Here is an 18,674-nt window from a genome sequence, read left to right on the forward strand (position 1 = left end):
GGCTCTTCGCTGGCCATGGCAGAACACTGACATACTTGTCTTGCAGGAAATCATGCACAGAACGAGCAGTATGGCTGGTGGCATTGCCATGCTGGAGGGTCATGTCAGGATGAGCCTGCAGGAAGGGTACCACATGAGGGAGGAGGATGTCTTCCCTGTAATGCACAGCATTGAGATTGCCTGCAATGACAACAAGCTCTAATGGCACGTTGTGTTAGCTAATCCAAGTTTATCATTTTAAGAAACAGACACCTCACAAGTCCTCAACTGGCAGCTTAATTAAATAGTGGACGCAAAACACCAGTCTCAACGTCAACAGTGAAGAGGCGACTCCGGGATGCTGGCCTTCTAGGCAGAGTTCCTCTGTCCAGTGTCTGTGTTATTTTGCCCATCTTAATCTTTTCTTTTTATTGGCCAGTCTGAGATGTGGCTTTTTCTTTGCAACTCTGCCTAGAAGGCCTGCATCCCAGAGTCGCCTCTTCACTGTTGACGTTGAGACTGGTGTTTTGCGGTTACTATTTAATGAAGCTGCCAGTTGAGGACTTGTCTGTTTCTCAAACTAGACATTCTAATGTACTTGTCCTCTTGCTCAGTTGTGCGCCGGGGCCTCCCACTCCTCTTTCTATTCTGGTTAAAGCCAGTTTGCACTGTTCTGTGAAGGGAGTAGTACACAGCGTTGTACGAGATCTTCAGTTTCTTGGCAATTTCTCGCATGGAATAGCCTTGATTTCTCAGAACAAGAATAGACTGACAAGTTTCAGAATAAAGGTCTTTGTTTCTGGCCATTTTGAGCCTGTAATCGTACCCACAAATGCTGATGCTCCAGATACTAAACTAGTCTAAAGAAGGCCAGTTTTTTTATTTTTATTTTATTTATAATGATAAACTTGGATTAGATAACACAACATGCCATTGGAACACAGGAGTGATGGTTGCTGATAATGGGCCCCTGTACGCCTATGTAGACATTCCATTAAAAATCTGCCATTTCCAGCTACAATAGTCATTTACAACATTAATATCTACACTGTATTTATTATCAATTTGATGTCATTTCTAAGTGACCCCTAACTTTTGAACGGTAGTGTATGTTTCCCTGGATAAAATGAGACATGTGTTTCCCTGGATAAAATAAATAGACATACACACACTTGCTCATACACACGCAAGCACACATGCACGTGCACATGCACGCGCGCACACACACAAACAAGCAAGCAACAGCGCTCGAGTAATCAGATTAGCTTGACAGAGCGTTGTGTCGTTAGGCGGGTTTATCTTGCACTCGACAACCTGCCCTTGATGAGGAGTTTAAACGGGTCGTGCTCCCCTTCAATCACCACAGTCTTTTGCCATGCCCAGTCATAATTCTCCCCAAAAGATGCCCGCATTAAGTTAATTATTCATGTTCCGAGCCGCCACAGTCTATTTTTATCACAAAACCCTCACAGGTATACAAGCTCCGAGCGGCGGCACAGTGACTGTTTTCAAATCTGAAACCTGGGGCTCCAGTGCATCCCTTGGAGCCCTGGTCAACACAACCCTGTTCAACACATTCCCTGTTCAACACAACCCTGGTCAATACAATTCCTGGACAACACAATTCCTGGACAACACAATCCCTGTTCAACACAACACTGTTACAACCCTGTTCAACACAACACTGTTCAACACAACCCTGTTCAACACAACACTGTTCAACACAACCCTGTTCAACACAACACTGTTCAACACAACCCTGTTCAACACAACCCTGTTCAACACAACACTGTTCAACACAACCCTGTTCAACACAACACTGTTCAACACAACCCTGTTCAACATAACCCTGTTCAACACAACCCTGTTCAACACAACCCTGTTCAACACAACACTGTTCAACACAACCCTGTTCAACACAACACTGTTCAACACAACACTGTTCAACACAACACTGTTCAACACAACCCTGTTCAACATAACCCTGTTCAACACAACCCTGTTCAACACAACCCTGTTCAACACAACACTGTTCAACACAACACTGTTCAACACAACCCTGTTCAACACAACCCTGTTCAACATAACCCTGTTCAACACAACCCTGTTCAACACAACCCTGTTCAACACAACACTGTTCAACACAACCCTGTTCAACACAACACTGTTCAACACAACCCTGTTCAACACAACACTGTTCAACACAACCCTGTTCAACATAACCCTGTTCAACACAACCCTGTTCAACACAACCCTGTTCAACACAACACTGTTCAACACAACACTGTTCAACACAACACTGTTCAACACAACACTGTTCAACACAACCCTGTTCAACACAACACTGTTCAACATAACCCTGTTCAACACAACACTGTTCAACACAACACTGTTCAACACAACACTGTTCAACACAACCCTGTTCAACACAACACTGTTCAACACAACCCTGTTCAACACAACACTGTTCAACACAACACTGTTCAACACAACCCTGTTCAACACAACACTGTTCAACACAACCCTGTTCAACATAACCCTGTTCAACACAACCCTGTTCAACACAACACTGTTCAACACAACCCTGTTCAACATAACACTGTTCAACACAACCCTGTTCAACACAACACTGTTCAACATAACCCTGTTCAACACAACACTGTTCAACACAACCCTGTTCAACACAACACTGTTCAACACAACACTGTTCAACACAACCCTGTTCAACATAACCCTGTTCAACACAACCCTGTTCAACACAACACTGTTCAACACAACCCTGTTCAACACAACACTGTTCAACACAAGCATGTGTGAACAGGTAAAACTAAACTAAAGCTACACAACAACACAACAGGTTCTTTAGGTATTGATCCAAATCCCTCTTTTCCCAGCAACACTGCTGTGGTGACGTATAGGAGGGGAGTGGAGCCGGGACTTGTTTTGACAGCTGGAGCAGACGGATGAGCAGCGAGCGACGGCAGGTTGGCATCTCCGTTAGCGAGCGTCGGTGTGTGTTGTGTGCCCAAACTTGCTCAGGCACTGGGCGCCATATGCATTTTGAGTGTTTATGGAGCCGTGGTGGTGGAGGGGGGGAGGGGTTGGGAGGTTTGGGGAGCATTGCATCCAAGCAGTGTGTGTCTGTGTGTATATCTGTGTGTGTGTGTGTGTGTGTGTGTGTGTGTGTGTGTGTGTGTGTGTGTGTGTGTGTGTGTGTGTGTGTGTGTGTGTCTGTCTGTCTGTGTGACTGTGTATCGGTCTGTGTGTATCTGTCTGTGTGTGTGTGTGTGTGTGTGTGTGTGTGTGTCTGTCTGTCTGTGTGACTGTGTATCGGTCTGTGTGTATCTGTCTGTCTGTGTGTGTGTGTGTGTGTGTGTGTGTGTCTGTCTGTGTGACTGTGTATCGTTCTGTGTGTATCAGTACGTTCACCAGTCCATTCACCAGTCCATCGTATTTGGATAGAACCCCATTACTATTCCTGTCACACAGCAACAGTAAAGAGGAGAAGCATCACCCCAAGCAGGCAGGCAGGTAAGAGCAGTATGCAGCAACACACTCACACTTGAATGTCCAGCCATTAGCAACCTTCTGGCTGTGTGAGTCTGTATGCACCGCACAAATGTGTGAGTATGTATGACTGTAGATATATTGGATTCATGTACGTGAGCTTGTGTGTGTGTGTGTGTGTGTGTGTGTGTGTGTGTGTGTGTGTGTGTTTGATGAGCTTATGTGTTTGTGTTTGTGCATCTGTGTGTGTGCGTGCGTTTGTGAGACAGATTCCATCACTCACCCTGGCTGTTGGGTCCCCCGTCCCCCTCTTCTGTGTCAGTTAGGTTGTTAAGCATCCTCGCTCCTCTATAACGACTCTATAGGAGGGATACTACAACGCTACCAGACCCTTCTAGGCTTTACTCCTGGCTTCTCCTTCACCAGGTGTCCTCCTCCACTATACGTTTGACAATGCAGAACAAATGTAGTAGAAGGAGATGCTCTCCTCTGGTCCTGCCTCCCCTATGTGATGCTAAGCAGAGGAGCGAAGAGAGGCGGGCGAAAAAATAGGGAGCGCTTTTTTTTCTCTCCCTCTTTGCAGATCCTCCTCTCGTCGTCTCCTCGTCGCTTGTAAGCTCTCTCTCTCTCTCTCGCTCTCTCTCTCTCTCTCTCTCTCGAAATGAGGAGGTAGCAGTCACTCTCTCTCTCTCTCACACACACACACACACGCAAGCACGCACGCACGCACACACACACACACACACACACTCTCTCTCTCTCTCTCTCTCTCTCTCTCTCTCCTTCACCCCAACATAATCAGTATAATTTCACCAAATTGATCATGTATTCAAAGGGTATTATTGGCTATCCCTCCCTCTCTCCTCCCTCTTTCTTTCTCTCCTCTTCTCCCTTTCTCTTCCTCAGTCTTTTGCCTCTCCCTCTCTTCACAGCTGTCATATGGAAAGGTGATTTGAGAGGGAGGACTCTGCAGTGTTTGAAGAGTGAGGTTTAGCCTTCCTGGGCTCTATGCCTCTCAGCTCTGGTGTTCCTTCTCCGTGTCGCCTTAAGAAACTGTGGCTCGCAAGCGCTAGTCGCTTTAATGTCAGATGCAAATAGCACATTGTGTTACCAGCTTTTTTGAACAAGCACAATCAATATAATCTGGGTTCAGCATAGTTTTAGACAATAAGGACGCACACAGGTGCTCATGCTGACACACACACACACACACACACACACACACACACACACACACACACACACACACACACACAAAGGGGGTCGACATGTATGTATTCTTAATCCTGTCCTTTTGATAATTTCCTTTAAATATAGACAGCTTTCTACCTATCCAGAGGGATCTGTACACAGTACTATATTTAAGTGTAGAATCGTATACAGTACATGGTGAGTGATGAAAGACTCTTGAGTGTGTAGTTGTTGAGACAGAAAGAACATCTTGTCCTTTCAAGAAAGGGGTGACTCACATAGATGAGAAAGATACCTAGATGCATCTGTGTGTGTGTTGTGTGTGTGTGTGTGTGTGTGTGTGTGTGTGTGTGTCTGTCACAGGTTGTGATACCACTCCAGAGATAAGAAAGCACTTCATCTTTAACAAGTCTGGGTATCACAGATGCACTCAAGACATTTCTATTAAAACAACTCCTCCTTTGGAATCACAAGGGATACAATGACTATGAAGCAGTGTTTAAAATCTCTCGCCGTGGACACAGTATGCCTTTAATCAGCAACATCTTCCATTATGTAATGTGTGTGTTTTTGTTTTGTGTTTATGGATCCCATTAACACCCTGGAAAACAGTGTGAATTGTTGCTGAGTCGCCTACCGTGGTTGAACAAATACGAATGACAGGAGAGATCTTCATGGAGATATCGCGTCGGGCCGAACAACGGCATGTACCTGTGACTGTATTCATGACACAGCACTGTCTCTTGTGCCTTATTGATTAGAGAAAACATCAATTAAGAAGTAATACAGGACTATGTCTAGCCAACCATCCAATCAAATGACTAAATTATGGTACAGTAAAAGATTGACTAACATTGAGCAATAATGATGTGTGATTTACCCAACGATCGATCATTCATTATTGAGTATAACACTAATTTAGGTAGATATTTGTTTAATCTCTGAGTATTGTGAGACCTATGGGACTGTAGTACTCAACAACTAAACAACACTGGCCTATCCATGGATGTTAACCAATTTCCCCTTTCACATATCAACCTGGTCCTACTCCCTACTTCTCCCCCCTTGGTCCTGACCCGTCGATGTTTGCAGATCTGAGGGGTCAGGATAGGTAGAATTAGTGTAGTGGTAGAGCTCCCTCCTATTGCTGAGTTGGTCCCTTGGTTTACAGCTCAATGTATAATTGTTGAATCGTTGCCACAGTCACTAACACAGTGTCACATCTGGGACATCTGGTGATAAGAATCATCTACAGAATTTACAGATTCTGTTCGGTACAGAATTGTCTGTCCATATAATCAATAGAATCCTACAACCCATCTCTGTGGGGGTTCTATAACTGTTATAAGTACAGTTGGGTTCTCTATACTTCAAACATAGAAAATAATACATTTCTGAACAATCAATGAATTAACATTTTTTTACAGTGAGTTTCAATAACAACAATGAAACCAGTCAGAACTGCACACACAAACATCCATTAACCAGATAATAGTTTATTTATTTTACCACCAACTTCTGGTGAACCCACTTGGCAGCCATTCAGCACATCAGTTCAGGCTGAGTAATAAAAAGGAGCGAGGAGTTATGCTGCCGCTGTGGAAAATGAAATGATAGCGGTGGTCTTCATGAACAATTCCTTAGATGCCATTTCCCCCGAAGCTAATCCCACTGGATCAAACCACTATCTCTCTCTGGTGAAGATTCAATGGATGTTATCATCTGTCTTAACCCCCCTCCGAACCAATTCATTCTCAACAGCATTCAGTCCGAAAGGTTCAGTACATACTTCATTAGACAGCATCCGTCTTGTCGTCTATACAACCTTGGCAACCCCAACCAACCCCAGCCAGCCCCAGTCAATCCCAGTCAACACCAGTCAACCCCAGCCAGCCCCAGTCAACCCCAGTCAACACCAGTCAACCCCAATCAACCCCAGCCAGCCCCAGTCAACGCCAGTCAACACCAGTCAACCCCAGCCAGCCCCAGTCAGCCCCAGCCAGCCCAAGTCAACCCCAGCCAACCCCACCAGACCCAGTCAACCCCAGCCAACCCCAGTCAACCCCAGCCAACCCCAGTCAACCTCAGCCAACCCTAGCCAAACTCAGCCAACCGCAATGGACCCTTTTACTCCATTAAGCCAACCTCTTTGACGAAAGACTGATTTTGGGTCAGATTAACTGTTGTGAAGAAGAAAAGTGCAAGCACCACAGGAAGAATAGTATTGGGTAACCTGCCCTTGTGCACTCCAGCACTCCAATCGATAGGCAGAGTTGTTGAACACGGGATCAGGTGGCATCAACAAAGCTGTGGCTTTGGCGTTGGGCTCGGGGAGAGACGGGCGCAGGGATCAAAACGTTGTCAACGCAAGAAGCTTGTCTGTCAGACAGAGAACGCATTCTATGTTTAGCACGTTTGAATGCGATGGGAGATGAGTCAGAAGAGTCCCTAGTAGTCGCTCTGTGTGTGTGTGTGTGTTTGTAGGAGGGTGTGGGATTGTGAGTGCGTGTGCATGCATATGTGGATGTTTTTGTGTGTGTGAGCATGTGTGTTTGTGTGCATACCCATGTGTGTATGCGTGTGTGTGTACGTTAGCATGTGTGGTCCACCATGAGCGGCCATCATCAACAATGTCAGTGGCTCCATTAGAACCCATTTTCTAACCCTGTCAGAGCACCTCCAAGACAAACGCACCATTCCAAACTCCCCGTAGAGTTGACAAACGCACCATTCCAAGCTCCCCGTAGAGTTGACAAACGCACCATTCCAAACTCCTCGTAGAGTCGACAAACGCACCATTCCAAACTCCTCGTAGAGTTGACAAACGCACCATTCCAAACTCCCCGTAGAGTTGACAAACGCACCATTCCAAACTCCTCGTAGAGTTGACAAACGCACCATTCCAAACTCCCCGTAGAGTTGACAAACGCACCATTCCAAACTCCTCGTAGAGTTGACAAACGCACCATTCCAAACTCCTCGTAGAGTTGACAAACGCACCATTCCAACCTCCTCGTAGAGTTGACAAACGCACCATTCCAAACTCCTCGTAGAGTTGACAAACGCACCATTCCAAACTCCTCGTAGAGTTGACAAACGCACCATTCCAAACTCCTCGTAGAGTTGACAAACGCACCATTCCAAACTCCCCGTAGAGTTGACAAACGCACCATTCCAAACTCCTCGTAGAGTTGACAAACGCACCATTCCAAACTCCTCGTAGAGTTGACAAACGCACCATTCCAACCTCCTCGTAGAGTTGACAAACGCACCATTCCAAACTCCTCGTAGAGTTGACAAACGCACCATTCCAAACTCCTCGTAGAGTTGACAAACGCACCATTCCAAACTCCTCGTAGAGTTGACAAACGCACCATTCCAAACTCCCCGTAGAGTTGACAAACGCACCATTCCAAACTCCCCGTAGAGTTGACAAACGCACCATTCCAAACTCCCCGTAGAGTTGACAAACTCACCATTCCAAACTCCTCGTAGAGTTGACAAACGCACCATTCCAAACTCCTCGTAGAGTTGACAAACGCACCATTCCAAACTCCTCGTAGAGTTGACAAACGCACCATTCCAAACTCCTCGTAGAGTTGACAAACGCACCATTCCAAACTCCCCGTAGAGTTGACAAACGCACCATTCCAAACTCCTTGTAGAGTTGACAAACGCACCATTCCAAACTCCTCGTAGAGTTGACAAACGCACCATTCCAAACTCCTTGTAGAGTTGACAAACGCACCATTCCAAACTCCTCGTAGAGTTGACAAACGCACCATTCCAAACTCCTTGTAGAGTTGACAAACGCACCATTCCAAACTCCTCGTAGAGTTGACAAACGCACCATTCCAAACTCAACATAGGGCTCTTATTTAAATGAACTTAAAGCCCAACTCTAAAAAGAGCAGGAATGAGAATCATTTGTTGAATAATGTTTTTGTAAATAGGTCCCTGGAAGAGGTCATACAGACCGAGTCCCACTACTCAAGGCTCCTTCTCCATAATGAAGAGAAAGACATTGGTTGATTAAAAAAACATATAATTCAGAGTAGAATCAGATGACATCTGGTGACCTTGTGTTGGGTCAAGGAAAGGATGGAGTGACACAAGGTGATGACGTGCGTTAAAATACACTGAACAAAAGTATAAATGCAACATGCAACAATGTTAAAGATTTTACTGAGTTACAGTTCATATAAGGAAATCAGTCAATTGAAATATATTCATTAGGCCCTAAACTATGGATTTCACATGACTGGAAATACACATACACATCTGTTGGTCACAGATAACTTTAAAAAAGGTTGAGGCGTGGAGCAGAAAACCAGTCAGTATCTGGTGTGACCACCATTTGCCTCATGCAGTGCGACACATCTCCTTCGCATAGAGTTGATCAGGCTGTTGATTGTGGCCTGTGGAATGTTGTCCCACTCCTCTTCAATGACAGTGTGAAGTTGCTGCATATTGGAGGGAACTGGAACACGCTGTCTTACATGTCGATCCAGAGCATCCCAAATGTGCTCAATGGTTGGTGACATGTCTGGTGAGTTTGCAGGCCCTGGAAGAACTGGGACATTTGTGTACAGATCCTTGTGACATGGGGCCGTGCATTATCATGCTGAAACATGAGGTGATGGCGGTGGATGAATGGCATGACAATGGGCCTCAGGATCTCGTCACGGTATCTCTGTGCATTCAAATTGCCATCAATAAAATGCAATTGTGTTCGTTGTACGTGGTGGAAATGGAGGAAAACCTAAAAGTACATGATGTATACATGATGACGTGTGAGTTCAAATATATATCTATATACACATATTGTACATAGTAAAGACCTCCTTTGCGTGTACAGTACATTTCTGCATATAACACACAAGAGCCTCCACTAATTAAAACTACATTCAACAACCTCAACTTTGTTGTGCCGTGAATGCAAAGGAAAGGAAAAATACATTTGATTAAGCCAAATATACATAGAGACAATTCCAAAAGTGAAATATTAAAACAACTCAAATAAACCTTATGTAGGATTTATGTGAAATAAGTGTTACATTGCAGTGATTTCAGAAAAGATCACTTTAACGTCCTACTAGTCAAACGGCACGTCTCATAATGAGCTCTCTCTCCCGTTAGATTTCCCCTGTCTCTGGAAAGGCCTTTGGAGATAGAACAGTCTAATACCCTTCTTCACAAAGCTTCACAGGGCTCATACTGTTGCACTACAGTTACACATAGAAACTACACCAACCTTTTTTATTAAAACAACTCTTCTAATCTGGCTGTGTATTGGGGCAGGCCAATAACCTTGTTTTCTTCAACCAACCAAAGGAATTTCTCCGTAAGGTGAACGTAATTTTAGTTTCTTGATACCTTTGCATTCAAGGCACTCCACCGGTTTACCTATCGCTGCCAAATTAAATAACAAGGTTATTTATATCCGCTGTGTAAATTGTCTTTATTAAATCGACCCACACTGAAATGTGCCCTTCACTCTGAAAAACTAAATCGAATGATGGGTTTCATACTTACAGCTACTACAAAACATGCAATACAGTATCATGTCGTGACTGCAAAGTAGAAAATGCAATATTTTAGGCGGTCATCATTTTACATGTAAAACTTATACTGTATCTAATTAGAGAGAGTCGTCGTGAAGGGGGTTGTGCCAGACTGAATCAATTTGATACTGTCAATGAACGCCTCCGTGAATTTGTTCCTCGACCCCCTAGACAGCTAGCAACACTATGTGTGAGGAATTGGACTGAGAAAGTCGTCAACACATCGTAATGGTGGGCCTATGGTATTAAATAACTTGACCAAGTAAGTAACTCAACTTCTATCGCAGGGGTTGAGTCATTAATCTCCCAATAGCCTGGACAGTGTAGAAACATATGGCAACGCTTTGATTCAGAGGCAACGTCCAAAGAGGGGAGAGTATCTCTTGCAGCCGTGGTCTCTGACGGGAAGCTGCTTGGGTTGGGTTATAGCGGGGTGGTGAACCTGACAGAACTATTGAGCTATGTTGCCGAAACCCCCTGGAACGTTCCAGATTAAAGACGTAGTGGGTGGATAGAGAATGGTGTAGCCGTCCTCGTCGAGGAACTGAAGGGCCACAGTCCAGAGGATCAGACCCACTGAGAGTGGAGAGAGATATTTCAAGTGGTTTGTCATCTGAAGTGACTGCGATATGTGAGAGTAATACTTTTGTGACTGACTAGGTTTCCCATTTCAATACCAACACGGTTTTTGTATCACATTACGGCGCCACACAGTCTCATGGTTCTGGTTTAACGGAGCGTCTTCCTTCCATCAGCCACACTAGTCATTTATTCCCCCTTTTTATTTATTCCAATTTAGGCACAGAGAGCAGGAACAATGTTGAACGATTTGACCCCATTTTCCCACAGAAGAAAAGAGTGTCGAACGAGAGCAAATACTGCTATCCAAATCAGAGGAGGAACTAACAGGCTATTTGCATACAGGTTTTAATTTGGACTGCCCATTACAGTATGTGGGCCTATCTCCTCTTAGAAGTCACTAAATCTACAGAAAATATACACACTAGACATTCAATAAACAGAAAGGGCTTTTGTTGAAAGGAGATGACCGAATCATCCTGCATAATACAGATCAATGTTTGGGACATTTAAACCACATCAGAGGGATTACCTGTGTCTGAGAATTGGCTGCCCTATTGTTAGCTTAGTGGTAATTGGCAGCCCTATTGTTAGCTTAGTGGTAATTGGCAGCCCTATTGTTAGCTTAGTGGTAATTGGCAGCCCTATTGTTAGCTTAGTGGTAATTGGCAGCCCTATTGTTAGCTTAGTGGTAATTGGCAGCCCTATTGTTAGCTTAGTGGTAATTGGCAGCCCTATTGTTAGCTTAGTGGTAATTGGCAGCCCTATTGTTAGCTTAGTGGTAATTGGCAGCCCTATTGTTAGCTTAGTGGTAATTGGCTGCCCTATTGTTAGCTTAGTGGTAATTGGCTGCAATAATGAGAAAAAAGAAGAAGAAAACTACAGTGCACACAAATATAAATATCTCCTGAGACCACCAAAACAGTATAGGACCCTAGGGTTATTTATACATAGAAGAAATTATACCTCATTAGTACTTTTTGTTAGTTGATACATGCAAGTAGATACTGAAGACTGATACTGATACTGTTCGAATTTCAAATGAGATTTCCAGTGTGTGCCGAAAATAATATTGTTGTATTTTACTGCACACCGTGCTGTTCAGGACGGAAGGTTCCAGAATGTAAGCCACACCGTGCTGTTCAGGACGGAAGGTTCCAGAATGTAAGCCACACCGTGCTGTTCAGGACGGAAGGTTCCAGAATGTAAGCCACACCGTGCTGTTCAGTACTGACAGTTCCAGAATGTAAGCCACACTGTCTTGTTCAGGACTGAAGGTTCCAGAATGTAAGCCACACTGTGCTGTTCAGGACGGAAGGTTCCAGAATGTAAGCCACACTGTGCTGTTCAGTACTGAAGGTTCCAGAATGTAAGCCACACTGTGCTGTTCAGTACTGAAGGTTCCAGAATGTAAGCCACACCGTGCTGTTCAGTACTGAAGGTTCCAGAATGTAAGCCACACCGTGCTGTTCAGTACTGAAGGTTCCAGAATGTAAGCCACACTGTACTGTTCAGTACTGAAGGTTCCAGGATGTAAGCCACACTGTGTTGTTCAGTACTGAAGATTTCAGAATGTAAGCCACACTGTGTTGTTCAGTACTGAAGGTTCCAGGATGTAAGCCACACTGTGTTGTTCAGTACTGAAGGTTCCAGGATGTAAGCCACACTGTGTTGTTCAGTACTGAAGGTTCCAGGATGTAAGCCACACTGTGTTGTTCAGTACTGAAGGTTCCAGAATGTAAGCCACACTGTGCTGTTCAGTACTGAAGGTTCCAGAATGTAAGCCACACCGTGCTGTTCAGTACTGAAGGTTCCAGAATGTAAGCCACACCGTGCTGTTCAGTACTGAAGGTTCCAGAATGTAAGCCACACTGTGCTGTTCAGTACTGAAGGTTCCAGGATGTAAGCCACACTGTGTTGTTCAGTACTGAAGGTTCCAGGATGTAAGCCACACTGTGTTGTTCAGTACTGAAGGTTCCAGGATGTAAGCCACACTGTGTTGTTCAGTACTGAAGGTTCCAGAATGTAAGCCACACCGTGCTGTTCAGGACGGAAGGTTCCAGAATGTAAGCCACACCGTGCTGTTCAGTACTGAAGGTTCCAGAATGTAAGCCACACTGTGCTGTTCAGTACTGAAGGTTCCAGGATGTAAGCCACACTGTGTTGTTCAGTACTGAAGGTTTCAGAATGTAAGCCACACTGTGTTGTTCAGTACTGAAGGTTCCAGGATGTAAGCCACACTGTGTTGTTCAGTACTGAAGGTTCCAGGATGTAAGCCACACTATGTTGTTCAGTACTGAAGGTTCCAGGATGTAAGCCACACTGTGCTGTTCAGTACTGAAGGTTCCAGGATGTAAGCCACACTGTGTTGTTCAGTACTGAAGGTTCCAGAATGTAAGCCACACTGTGTTGTTCAGTACTGAAGGTTCCAGGATGTAAGCCACACTGTGTTGTTCAGTACTGAAGGTTCCAGAATGTAAGCCACACCGTGCTGTTCAGTACTGAAGGTTCCAGGATGTAAGCCACACTGTGTTGTTCAGGACGGAAAGTTCCAGAATGTAAACCACATTGTGTTGTTCAGGACGGAAGGTTCCAGAATATAAGCCACACTGTGTTGTTCAGTACTGAAGGTTCCAGAAGGTAATACCCACTGTGATGCTCAGTACTGAAGGCTCCAGAAGGTAATCCACACTGTGATGCTCAGTACGGAAGGTTCCAGAAGTCCAGCATCAACACTAAAGGCCATATTTTCATCAAGCAAAAGAGCACATATCTGCTCAAAGAAAATCATCAAACTCTAATCTCCAGGAAACGTTTTTATTTAAGGTTTTTCAAAGTTTTTCATTAAAAAGGTTCTTCAAAGTTTTTCAGAGTTATAAGGGTTTTTAGTGAGTTGCAGTACATAAACTCAAATAGAATCATGTGCTTTCCTTTCTAATTGGAATAATAACTAACTCTGCTCACTACCATTTGCTTGTGCAAAACGTCACGCTTTAATTTAAAATACATGAATAGCTCCTGCAGTCAGGTGTGATCAATGACTGTTTTATAATTACACTATGGCACATCACAGAAAATGTGGAACATAATCTACTGAGCCCTGAGAACTATCACATAGTCACAATGTTGTACTGCAGGTGTGCAAACTTATGGGGTGCTTCAAATCCGGTCACTGATTATGTTATGTGATGAATACGTTTTGTACAGAAATATCATTGAACAATCATTTGTTACTAGGTCTGAATGGAATCTACTCTACAGCTCATTGGAGCTGCTAAATGATCTATCAACATAACGGAATTTGAAATGAGACAAGCGTATGTTGAGTGTGAACCCAACACTAGAGGACTATGTTACGACATACTGTAAGTCCTTCTGGTACGGATCTCGCTGTTTGCAGAAAACATGGTGTCTGGGAATCCAATGATGACTGTATGATGCTAGGTCTTACGTTAGTGGAGATTCAATGTTCCGTTGGAGCTTATTCAATGATGGACACAGACCTCATTACTTTAAAAATATCAAATCTTATATCCCGTATATTTCTTTCAACTTTGTTTATTCAAAAGTTTTTATTGATTCATAGTTTTAAGTACATTCAATATTTTATCATGATTTAAAGTACTGTATCTTCTTAAGTCAGGTGCCAGATTTTTCTACAAAATTGAAAGCCATTGATATTATTTTTGTGTACATATGTTTTTGCTACAGAATCATAGAGTGAAGGATGTATGATTGATTAAAGGTTAAATCATTAGGGGAGAGTGGGGTATGTTGAGCCAACACTTGTTTCTAAGAAACCATACACAAAATCTATAATTTGACCAAATATTTAGGAAGAGGTCATCATTCACGAAGCAAGGTAGGTCAAAAAAACGGGTTTTCACCAAGTCGGATTAATTGATTGTGTTGAGAGGTTTTATGATGCTTCTACCTAAGCCAGTGGTATTCAAACGGGGGTCTGCTGAAAAAAAAAAAAAAAAAAAATGACAAAAACTAAATATGTATTTCAATGTTTTTATGAATATCAATAGGAACAACAGAATAAACACATTGTGAATTACATACCTTCAGTAGAAAAGAGGAGAATATTGTCTTTCTAATGATGTCAACTTTATTTCTCAACCCAAAAATTCAGAAAATGACACTCACTGAAGCATTGCATAACTGACATAGGCTTTGGAAAAGCACATGCGAATAGCCTAACAGTGCAGCTGCTGGTAAGGTTTCTTGATTTGAACATACAATTGAAGTCGGAAGTTTACATACACTTAGGTTGGAGTCATTAAAACTTGTTTTTTCAACCACTCCACAAATTTCTTGTTAACAAACTATAGTTTTGGGAAGTCGGTTAGGACATCTACTTTGTGCATGACACAAGTCATTTCTTCCAACAATTGTTTACAGACAGATTATTTCACTTATAATTTATTGTTTCACAATTCCAGTGTTCCAGAAGTTTACATACACTAAGTTGACTGTGCCTTTAAACAGCCTGGGAAATTCCATATAAAGATGTCATAGCTTTAGAAGCTTCTGATAGGCTAATTAACATCATTTGAGTCAATTGGAGGTGTACCTGTGGATGTATTTCAAGGCCTACCTTCAAACGCAGTGCCTCTTTGCTTGACATCATGGGAAAATCTAAACAAATGAGCCAAGACCTCAGAAAATAAATTGTAGACCTCCACAAGTCTGGTTCATTCTTGGGAGCAATTTCCAAACTCCTAAAGGTACCACGTTCATCTGTACAAACAATAGTACGCACGTATAAACACCATGGGACCACGCAGCCGTCATACCGTTCAGGGAGGAGACGCGTTCTGTCTCCTAGAGATGAACGTACTTTAGTGTGAAAATCAGGAAATCAATCCCAAAACATGCAAATCAATCCCAGAACAACAGCAAAGGACCTTGTGAAGATGCTGGAGGAAACAGGTACAAAAGTATCTATATCCACAGTAAAACGAGTCCTATATCAACATAACCTGAAAGGCCGCTCAGCAAGGAAGAAGCCACTATTCCAAAACCACCATAAAAAAGCCAGACAAAGATTTGCAACTGCACATGGATACAAAGATCGTACTTTTTGGAGAAATATCCTCTGGTCTGATGAAACAAAAATATATATTTTTTTACCATAATGACCATCGTTATGTTTGGAGGAAAAAGGGAGAGGCTTGCAAGCCGAAGAACAGTGAAGGGCGGGGGTGGCAGCATCATGTTGTGGGTGTGCTTTGCTGGAGGAGGGACTGGTGCACTTCAAAAAATAGATGGCATCATAAGGCGAGAAAATTATGTGGATATATTGAAGCAACATCTCAAGACATCAGTCAGGAAGTTAAAGCTTGGTCACAAATGGGTCTTCCAAATGGACAATGACCCCAAGCATACTTCCAAAGTTGTGGCAAAATGGCGTAAGGACAACAAAGTCAAGATATGGGAGTGGTCATGATAAAGCCCTGACCTCAATCTCATAGAAGATTTGTGGGTAGAACTGAAAAAGCATGTGCGAGCAAGGACGCCTACAAACCTGACTCAGTTACACCAGCTCTGTCAGGAGGAATGGGCCAAAATTCACCCAAATTATTGTGGAAAGCTTGTGGAAGGCTACCCAAAACGTTTGACCCAAGTTAAACAATTAAAAGGCAATGCTACCAAATAATAATTGAGTGTATGTAAACTTCTGACCCACTGGGAATGTGATTAAAGAAATAAAAGCTGAAATAAATGATTCTCTCTACTATTATTCTGACGTTTCACATTCTTAAAATAAAGTGGTGATTCTAACTGACCTAAGACAGGGAATTTTTTACTAGGATTAAATGTCAGGTGTTGTGAAAAACTGAGTTTAAATGTATTTGGCTAGGGTGTATGTAAACTTCTGACTTCAACTGTACATGTTTGCCAACACATGGCTAAACTTTGTTTATTAACCAGCTAAACAGCAGCTCTTAGTGAAAATGTGTTTTGAGTTACCTTTCTAGCCAATTGGCTATGTTAGAGTTACGCTTCCTCTTCCAATTATAATGTGGAGAGGTCAAAATAATGGGGTCTCTATAAGCTTCAATATGATGTCCTAAACCTAGCATGAAAGTACATCCTTGTAGCTGTGTGGGCTAATATAGTCTAAATGTTTGCCTTGGTGTATGTTGAGCCAATGGCCATGGAGTATGTTGAGCCAATGGCCATGCAGTATGTTGAGCCAATGGCCATGGAGTATGTTGAGCCAATGGCCATGGAGTATGTTGAGCCAATGGCCATGGAGTATGTTGAGCCAATGGCCATGGAGTATGTTGAGCCAATGGCCATGGAGTATGTTGAGCCAATGGCCATGGAGTATGTTAAGCCAATGGCCATGGAGTATGTTGAGCCAATGGCCATGGAGTATGTTGAGCCAATGGCCATGGAGTATGTTGAGCCAATGGCCATGGAGTATGTTGAGCCAATGGTAAATTGATCAAATTTCAGTGTTTTCATCCCAAGTGTGATGCAAGGCATTAAATCAAATCAAATCAAATTTTATTTGTCACATACACATGGTTAGCAGATGTTAATGCGAGTGTAGCGAAATGCTTGTGCTTCTAGTTCCGACAATGCAGTAATAACAAGTAATCTAACTAACAATTCCAAAACTACTGTCTTGTACACAGTGTAAGGGGATAAAGAATATGTACATAAGGATATATGTGTTATGGTGCGTGAATGAGGACCCAAAAGCGAATTAACGTAAACAGAGCTTCTTTAATAACAAAACAAACGTAGGCTCAGATGGACCGGCAGATTCCGACAGGACAGGACAGGGTTGCAGCAAACATGACGATAGTCTGGTTCAGGCATGAATAACACAAACAAGAATCCGACAAGGACAGAAGCAAAAACAGAGAGAGATATAGAGGACTAATCAGAGGGAAAAAGGGAACAGGTGGGAAAAGGGGTGACGAGGTAGTTAGGAGGAGACAAGGAACAGCTGGGGGAAAGAGGGGGAGAAAAGGTAACCTAATAACGACCAGCAGAGGGAGACAGGGTGAAGGGAAAGGACAGAAACAAGACACAACATGACAATACATGACAGTACCCCCCCACTCACCGAGCGCCTCCTGGCGCACTCGAGGAGGAAACCTGGCGGCAACGGAGGAAATCATCGATCAGCGCACGGTCCAGCACGTCCCGAGAGGGAACCCAACTCCTCTCCTCAGGACCGTACCCCTCCCAATCTACTAGGTACTGATGACCACGGCCCCGAGGACGCATGTCCAAAATCCTACGGACCCTGTAGATGGGTGCGCCCTCGACAAGGATGGGGGGGGGGGGGGAAGACGAGCGGGGCCGCGAAGAACGGGCTTGACACAGGAGACATGGAAGACCGGGTGGACGCGACGAAGATATCGCGGAAGAAGAAGTCGAACTGCGACAGGATTAATGATCTGGGAAATACGGAACGGACCAATGAACCGCGGGGTCAACTTGCGAGAAGCGGTCTTAAGGGGAAGGTTCTGAGTGGAGAGCCAAACTCTCTGACCGCGACAATATCTAGGACTCTTAGTTCTACGCTTATTAGCAGCCCTCACAGTCTGCGCCCTATAACGGCAAAGTGCAGACCTGACCCTCCTCCAGGTGCGCTCGCAACGTTGGACAAAAGCCTGAGCGGAGGGGACGCTGGACTCGGCGAACTGAGATGAGAACAGCGGAGGCTGGTACCCGAGGCTACTCTGAAAAGGAGATAGCCCGGTCGCAGACGAAGGAAGCGAGTTGTGGGCGTAATCTGCCCAGGGGAGCTGTTCTGACCAAGACGCAGGGTTGCGAAAAGAAAGACTGCGTAAGATGCGACCAATAGTCTGATTGGCCCGTTCT

The 18,674-nt window shown here is 43.8% G+C and overlaps 1 protein-coding gene across 2 annotated transcripts in view; it reads right to left on the reverse strand.

Moving 5' to 3' along the window:
- LOC110529040 (solute carrier family 12 member 5-like) overlaps positions 1-18,674 on the reverse strand; it is a 266,968-nt gene that overhangs the window by 157,544 nt on the left and 90,750 nt on the right. Inside the window, exon 1 of one of the 2 annotated variants that reach the window (XM_036984165.1) lies at positions 3,770-4,139. The exons of the other annotated variant lie outside the window; for it this stretch is intronic. Coding sequence (XP_036840060.1) covers positions 3,770-3,824 — 55 coding nt within the window. The 5' untranslated portion in view covers positions 3,825-4,139. Of the gene's footprint in view, positions 1-3,769; positions 4,140-18,674 lie in introns of those variants that run through there. 2 annotated transcript variants of the gene reach the window in all.

Source organism: Oncorhynchus mykiss, chromosome 7 (genome assembly GCF_013265735.2).
Source record: "Oncorhynchus mykiss isolate Arlee chromosome 7, USDA_OmykA_1.1, whole genome shotgun sequence".
Taxonomy (NCBI): domain Eukaryota; kingdom Metazoa; phylum Chordata; class Actinopteri; order Salmoniformes; family Salmonidae; genus Oncorhynchus; species Oncorhynchus mykiss.